This window comes from Myotis davidii, unplaced genomic scaffold (assembly GCF_000327345.1).
Source record: "Myotis davidii unplaced genomic scaffold, ASM32734v1 scaffold128, whole genome shotgun sequence".
NCBI classification, from domain to species: Eukaryota; Metazoa; Chordata; class Mammalia; order Chiroptera; family Vespertilionidae; genus Myotis; species Myotis davidii.
In genome coordinates this window covers 70,381-79,150 of record NW_006299719.1, presented here as the reverse complement: position 1 = coordinate 79,150, position 8,770 = coordinate 70,381, and the positions used below count along the sequence as shown (strand labels likewise).

The following is an 8,770-nucleotide window of genomic DNA, read 5'->3' as shown; positions in this document are numbered from 1 at the left end:
CTGTCAAACTACAGCAGGGAGGCCGGAAAGGGTTGGGGTGCAGGGAGTGGGTAAGAGATCAACCGAAGGACTTGTATGCATGCATATAAGCATAACCAATGGGCACAAGACACTGGGGGGTAGGGGAGGCCAGGGGATTGCCAAGGGTGGGGGGAAAAAAGGAGACATACGTAATACTCTTTGTAATACTTTAAGCAATAAAAAAATATATATTTACCAAAAAAAAGAAAAGTGTTTCTTAGGAGGACATTGAATTAAACAAGAAAGCCTGAAGAGACCAGATCAATGAAGGTTTCTATTAGCCCACAGAACGCATTTATGCCAATTAGGAAAAAAGTGCCCCTTCCTTACCTGCACCAGACTGCAGATCTTACCTAAGGAGCTCAGACTAAATTTTAGCCTCTAGCCCTACCTTTAGCTAAGGGCATTTCTGCAAAGAAAGATTTGTGTACTGGAATGGCAACACAGGAATACCAAATATAAAACAGCTAGAGCATATTTATATTAGAGACACTTATTATGTGTCAAACACTGTATTAAGTACTTATTACAAAAATATAAATTAGACATAGTCCCTGGCCTAAAGGAGCTCACAGTTTAGCAAACTGAATTCATGATGCAAAATACAGGACTAAAATACAAAGAAAAGAGATAAACATGACAGGAGGTATGATAATGAATACAGAAGAAAGTCATGTTTTCTAACTTTTCTAATCTGTGAATAGAATATTATAGGCATTAAAAAATAAAGCAAAAGGAATAATCAATGATATTTAAAAGAAAACTTTCTTGATCTAAAAAATTATTTGATCCCAGTGATCAGAGTTCCCTAAGTTCCAAGAAAAAAATGAATAAGTATATCATGATTTTTTAAAGCTCAAAAGTAAAACAAAGATTCTTTAAAAAAAAACTCCAAATAAAAAAAGTTAAATTACCTAATACAAAAATCAATGTAGAATTATTGTCTCCTTTATAATTCTAAATGAAGGATAAAATAAATAAAAACTAGGTTTAAATCTTCTGTAAAGAAGGATCTAAAGTTATTTTGTTTTTATAATGACAATTGTATGTTTAATAATGTCTTGAAATTTTTACTGACCTGCAGTAGAATTTAAAATAGAATGCTTTTAACTTCCAAGTCACTATAGAAGAAAAAAGCAGGCAAACTAGTCTTTATAAAGGGGGGAATCATACAGGGTGGGAGGAGGGAATGGGTACTAAACAAGCCAGACCAGGTATATACCAAGTGCACTGCCTCTTTCTGATAAGCTTTAGGATACAAGCCATGACCACAGACTTCTTCAGAGAGGTTCTTATGACTATATTTTGCAATTTATTGATGCTAACCTCTAGGGAGTCTCAGAGACAAGGTACAAGGTACAGGTCTAGATTACTTCTAGACCCCCATTCTCAAGAAGAAAGATAACTTCAAATGTATCTGTACCCTTTGTTCTCATTAATTCAAAGCTCTGGCAAGATTGAACCTGACACAAGACATATCTTAAGAGCTCAAGCAAGTTGGATATGATAAAAAGCCTTTAGAAAACCAAACCAAACCCAGAATGGTATAAAAAATATAAGTCACCTGTGCAGCCATGCAATCCATATATCCAACATGAAGACAGAATAAAGTATCTGCATATGTACTCCTCAGAGAGGTCTGAAGGCATATAGCACATTCATTGTGTGCAGCAGCAGCTCCAGGTGGTGGCTGCCCCTGCACTCTCTTCCTCTCAGGCTCATGAAATTTAAGACCACCAAGACCTGTGCACTGTCAGTGTAAAAACAGAGGGGAGTTGGGAGGTGGTGGTAAGCTAGAGAATGGGGGTGCCATTGCCTGGAAGTCCTACTGGGCAGTAAGCTGCCCCTAAGTCCCCCTACCCACTCCAGGGCCCAGGGCTCAGGCCATGGCTCCAGAGCCATTACAACAAAGTTTTCCGAGTGGAGGTAAGGAGCTGCAAACAGGATGAATCTGTGTCCCTGGTGCACACATAGATCTGCAGGGCACTGTGTCTGGAAAAGTTTCCCATCTTTGAGTGCCTGCCTGGCAGTGCATCTGCAGAGTCCAGATCAGCTTCTATTGTTTCTGCTGTTTCCCCCTCCAAGTGCTGTAGTAAATGCTAAGGTTTCTAAAACCTAGAAATTTATTGTAATAATGTTTAAAAAATATAAATACATTTAGGAAAACAATAACCAAACCTATGGGAGCCATATATTGAAATCATACTACTAACTGATCTTGCTTCAAAATAATCACATAGCAAAGAATTAAATGCTACAAACCTGGAGGTAGAATAGTTGGGAGGAGGGTGGTTAATGCTATATTCCAGTTTTTCTTTCTTTTTTATATAATTTTGGTAATTTCTATATAGTTCTAGAAAAGTATGTTTTATCTATTTCTAAACTTATTGGCAAAAAAACGTTTCACAGTATTTTCTTGTGATATTTTAAAATCTACACTTAATCTGTAGTTTTCTCTTACAATTTTTAAAAACTGGTCAAACATTCCTTTATATACTATCTTACTAGAGGCATGTCTATTTTATTCAAAAAAAATCTACTTTTGATTTTTTTAAAATATATTTTATTGATTTTTTACAGAGAGGAAGGGAGAGGGATAGAGAGTTAGAAACATCAATGAGAGAGAAACATTGATCAGCTGCCTCCTGCACTTCTCCCACTGGGGATGTGCCCGCAACCCAGGTACATGCCCTTGACCGGAATCAAACCTGGGACCTTTCAGTCCGCCGGCCAACGCTCTATCCACCGAGCCAAACCGGTTTCAGCTACTTTTGATTTTTTTGATTCTACTTCTTAATCCCAAATTGAAAACCATCTGCATGTCCATCAACAAATTATGGTATATTCAATGGAATACTACTCAGGAAAAAATATACAAAATAATGATATTCTAAATATGAATGAATCTCAAGTTGTGGTAAAAGAAGCCAGCCAAGAAAGAATATATTCTGTGTGATTCCATTTATATAAAATTCTACAAAATTACAAATTGATCTACAGTAACAGAAAAAAGATGAGTGGTTGCCTGGGGACAGGAATGAAAAGAAGGATGAATTACAAAGGGGGCGTGAAGAAATGTTGGAGTGATGGAAATGTTTATCTTGATTGTGGTGACAGTTTCAAAAGTGTATACATTGGTCAGAGCTCATCAAGTTGTAAATTTTAAATATGTGAAATTAATTGTATATCAATTTTTTTAAATTAAGTTGTTAAATAAGAGCCCAAAGCGTAGAAAAGATGAGTTTATATAGCAAGAACATAACTAGGCACAATTTAGCTTAATTAGCACAGCTCCTTGGAAACAGAGAAATGCTTTCTGGTTTTTCTGGTTACAAGGAACAAGGATTTGCTCAACCTATTTCAAGGAGTTTTCCTATAAATATACAACTGGACTCTTATGAGACTCCAAGGACAAGGCCCCTAAGTAGAGCAGGGAGTAATGACAACTGAAACTAAAAGAAAAGTCTTGGAAATAACTAATATAATCGTCTCTACTTGAAGATGTAAGATTTTTATTTTCCTCATTTTCCTGGTGATTTTGTTTTTCTCTACTCACTTCCTCCATTCTTCTCTCTCTATCTATTGGCTTCCAATGCTCATAATTTTTATTCCGTCCATAATTTTTAATTTTCACATGACCACCAGGAGCTCTCTAATTGCTGGAATGTCAGGTGCCTACCACCAACAAATACTTCTTTCCTCTGTTTCTTTGATTCAGTTTTCCAAGATAGGCAACCTGTTTGATTCCCTAAATTAATCTTTTTATGCCATGCCATTGGTAAAAAGTGCTGATCAGCTCATGAACTGACTTCCCTTAGGTCATACAGCCCATCCCATAAAGCTGTAGGCAAGAGGCAGGAAGATTCACACATTGGGAGCACAAACTCTAGGCAGGGAAGATTCCCACAGGAGGGGGTATGAGGAGTGTAGCCAGTGCTTGACATCCCTAGTAAACTAATATCATGCTGAAATTAAGTCATGAACTAGGTACCTACATGTCGCCTGTGGGCCTCTTGCTGGTCATCTATCATCTTATATGACCATGCTGCTGTAAAGGCTTCTGGATGAAATGAGAATTCTATTACTATTGCTGCTTGGGTTGAGGTATTTTCTATTTCCTTTAGAATCTTCCCAGAATAGTCCTCTCCCTCTGTTTCTGGACTGTGCTCTACTTCTTGGTTCCTGAAGGACCTTCCCCACGAAGGTAACATTTACGAAGCACTATGCATCTGATCCAATCTTGCAAGCATTCTCTTCACCCTTATATTGGTTTCCAGAACCCAGGAAATCCCACGCTTGTCCCTAACTTGTTTCCCTCTATTTTCTGGCTTGAGGAATGTATGCTAGGCAGTAAAGACTGTTTCTGTCCTTTGGTGGATTTTAGCTCCTTTACCTACTGTGGTCCAAACACTCTGCTTTTATTTGGGGAAAACTGATCATTTGAAATTTGATTCTGCAATTGAAAAACAAAACACCACAACAATTAGTGGTTCCAATGTGACTACATTTTATGAGGCTCACTTTAAAAAATGAATATACAGATTACTCTTTCATGCGTTTAAAAAAAAAAAAAAGAAAGAGGTCTTTAAGAGAAAAATATCACCATAAGGATTTGGTCCTGAATCTAAGTAGCTATACCTAGTTCTTAAAGTAGGATCAGTCATATTTGATTATCTCCTTTGCTCCAAAAACAGAGGAGTCACTTGAGAAACTGGGTTTTCATTGCCAAGATTGACAAAGCCTTAAGCAACTCTTAGAGGCTTGGCAGAGGTGTAAACTTCAATTTCTTTTCCACAAAATCATCTTTTATGATAACAAAATAGTATATCTGGTTCTATTACTATTGCTAGAGAAAACATAACAAGAGTACTATTTGAAAAGGAATGAAAGAGAAAAAACATCAGGTATCAGAAAGGTTAATACTGTTTTGCACCAAACATATTAGCTTATAATTACAATTCTATCATCATTTTTCTTATTTAACTGAGAGAAAAACATGCATGCTACCAAGAGCTTTACACTTGGCTCAAAGTCACTTTCTCTCAAACAAGTTATAATTTTTAACATTTTCAATATCCACAGAGATAATTCTTCCATTATGCTGGCTTCTCCAATGCTTTGGTTCCCTTTCCTATAATAACATTGTTCTCTGCTCTGCTTCAACTTCTTACTGCCATGGTACCTTAGACCTTGTCTTTACTATAAGTACACTCGTCCACAGGACTGCTAGCCTCTATATTTTCAGATAATTCTCTTCAATATTCCAGATCTATTAATTTTTCAAACTCACTAGGCATGTTGATGCATTGAACTTACCACCTCTACACTGTCCCTCATGCCTTTACATCTCCATTCCTAGAAAGTTTGAGTAAAGAAGAAATGCTTACACAATGTTTCACTCTTTACTCAGATTTACAACATTTCCTCACTCTCAGCTAATAACCTAACTTCCTATTCCACTGAGAAACAGAAACAATCAGAAGAAAACCTCCAACTACTTCCTCCATCACATCTTCCAAATATTGGCATCTGAACTCATAAATACTTACTTGCCCACCAGCTAGGATCGTCTCCTTGGGAATGTATGCATAGGTATAATTCTTTTCCCATTTAACTCCAAATGATTCTCAGATCTACCTTAAATTTATTCAATAGCCCCAGGTTAAGAACCACTAATTAAAAGAATGGTCTGTTTTTATGTCACCTTCCCATGAGTTACAAGAAGGTGGCAAGGGACAAAGGAACAACGGGGGGATATTTATTTCACCTAAAAATTGAATAAGTTTTGTGGGACAATCTCCAATTAAAAAGGAGCTGATTCCATGTCTACTACTGGGAAAAATTTAGGAGAGGTTGTTTGGTATTATGTCAAATATACCCATAAATTACTAACTTGTCAAGGTAAAAAATTAGCCTTTAACCATAGAAAAATCTGTCTGTCAGCACTTGAATCCAATGATCAAATTTATCATCACTAGTAATGGGACCCACCTGACATTAAACACCTCCTAATGCAGTGATGGCGAACTTATGACACGCATGTCAGAGGTGACACTCGAACTCACTTTTTTGGTTGATTTTTCTTTGTTAAATGGCATTTAAATATATAAAATAAATATCAAAAATATAAATCTTTGTTTTACTATGGTTGAAAATATCAAAAAATTTCTATATGTGACATGGCACCAGAGTTAAGTTAGGGTTTTTCAAAACGCTGACACGCCGAGATCAAAAGGTTCGCCATCACATTAGGACCTAATGTGAGACAATATAAATGGCACAGTAGCATCTAAAAAGCATGCTTTTTTTAATCTCAATCATTCAAGAATTTAGTAACTTGCAGTTTACAGGAAATTCAAGATCTAGAAGCGCAAATAAATACAATTTAAAAATTCAGAATTAAGGCATTCTTCAGGACAATTGGCTTGGTTTCTTTAAAAAAAAATCAAAGTTATTTTCTCTTTTGGGGGATGGGGCGGGCAGGCGGGGAATAAAGATTAAGTTTTGGGTTAAAAGAGACCAAAATAGTTAAAACCCAACTGCAATAGGCAATCATTGATAGGATCCTAGTTCAAAAACAAAGTACTGTAAGTTAAATCTTTACTTAACCTCATAGATAGGTTCTGCAACTTTCGATGAAATGAAGTATAACAAAACCAATTTTATCATAGGCTAATTGATATAAAGAAGAGTTAAGTTCCTACGACACCTCATCAACATTATAGAAAAAAACTGGGACATTTATACAATGGGATACTATGCACCTGTAATTAAGAAGGAACTCTTACCCTTTGCGGCAGCAGGGATGGACCTGGAGACTTATTATGCTAAGTGAAATAAGCCAGTCAGAGAAAGACAAATACCATATGATCTCACTAATATGTGGAATCTAATGGACAAAATAAACTGACAAGCAAAATAGGACCGGAGGCATGGATACATGGACCAGACCAATGAATGTCAGTGGGGAGCTGGTGGGGGAGATTAGATAAAAGAAGGTAAAGAGATTAGCCAAGGAACATATATGGTTACGCCATGGACATACACAGAAGTGTGGTGAAGGCCAGGGAAGGAGATTGCTAGGTGGATGTGGACAAAAGGCGGGGGACATCGGTGATAGTGTTAACAATAAAAAGAAATAGTAGTACCTAAGGCAAAAAAAAAAAAAAAAAAAAAAAAACAACACTTTTGCCCAATAAAAAAAAAAAAAAAAAAAAAAAAAGAACAACTCATTTTGCCTCAAGTTCAATTAAATTACAGTAAATATATTAAATATTTTTAATACAGTTCAATAAAACATAGTTTATCTCAGGGGGAAAAAACATAACAAAACCACATTATTCAAGGACCCTGCTATACATACAAAAGGCACTTTGGGGACAACTGGGGAAATATAAATATTGACTTTATATTAGAAAATACCTTTTTTAGACGTGATAAATGTTTTGTGGTTATGTAGGACAGTAACCTCAGAGAGATGTATAGCGAAAGTATTTAGAGGTGAAGTGTCTTAATATCTAAAACTTTGGTTCTTACAAAAACAAAACAAACAAAAATAATCAGACGCACACATATATATATCTGTACACACAAACATAAGTAAAAAGAATATGACAAATAACTTTTAAATCCAAGTGATGGGCATATGGGTGATTCTGTACTTCTTTTGTTCAACTTTTCTGTTTAAAATGTTCAGAATAAGAAATTTGGAGGAAAAATGCATGCATAGCCAAACCTTACCAATCGTTAACAGTCCATTTTGTGTCTTATCTACCTCTTGAAGGCTTTCTTGCTGACTGCAGGACAAACTGAGTTCTCTTTTCCGAATTCCCCTGTTACTTTTACTATGAATTTAGCACTTAAGATTCTGCGTTGTACCTACTCTGAATAAATATAAGTTCCCAGTAGACAAAATATAAGGTTCTTGCGTGGGGAGTACAATAACCAGATATAGAAATCAAACAGCTAAATTAGAATGAGATTATGGCAAGCCTTCGGCAGGCAACAATATTGCTAAATTAGTAACAAGGCATGGGTGTGAGTGATGAGGGCCTGTACTAGGACGGGAGCAAGAAAAATGGAAAGTCCTAGGGATTGTGGGAAACACTGACACTCCCGGCTTTCATGGGGACCACCCCTCGGACCAGGTCAGTCCCCAGTGGGGCATCAGACCCCTCCCAAGGTCGCGAGGACGGCGCCGCAAGGTCACCCATGGAGCGCGCCTTCACAGAGCCCCCCAAACCTGGACAACTCTGCACATCCCTGGGCTCTGTAACAACACAGAACCCGGGGTCTAACTGGAAGAGGGGGTGACTGGAAGCAGAATTCTTCCGGAGACCCTCTCTTTCCACAGTCACTCGCTGAGCCAACTGGATTTAGACAGGCTCCTGTTGCAACCTCACTTGCAAGGACGCTCTCCGCCTCTGCACACGTGGGCAGGAATAAATAGCGCGGGCAACATTCCGAAAGGTCGGATGTACCTACATGATGAAGTGCCCCTGCTCGTTTACATGGCCGAGGCGCACGGAACATCCTTTCGCTTTAGGTCCGGCATTTGAGAGTAAAATGAACCTTGAATCCTTAAAGCAGAAACGAGTTGGTTTTGACGGCTTTTCCCAAAGAAATCAAGGGTGAAGCCCAGGGTGAAGCCCAGGGTGACCTTTGCCCCAAGCCTCCGACGACGACCGTGACCTTTCACCCACATTCCCGGCCTGCCCCGCGTCCAGCCCCCATCCCCTCCTCCTCCCTT

General features: G+C 37.8%; 1 protein-coding gene across 1 annotated transcript in view; it reads left to right on the top strand.

The window, feature by feature from the left end:
- Positions 1-1,907: 1,907 nt before the first annotated feature.
- Positions 1,908-8,770, top strand: part of ACADM (acyl-CoA dehydrogenase, C-4 to C-12 straight chain) — a 43,619-nt gene continuing 36,756 nt past the window's right edge. Inside the window, exon 1 of the mRNA XM_015571887.1 lies at positions 1,908-1,947. Coding sequence (XP_015427373.1) covers positions 1,908-1,947 — 40 coding nt within the window. The remainder of the gene's footprint in view (positions 1,948-8,770) is intronic.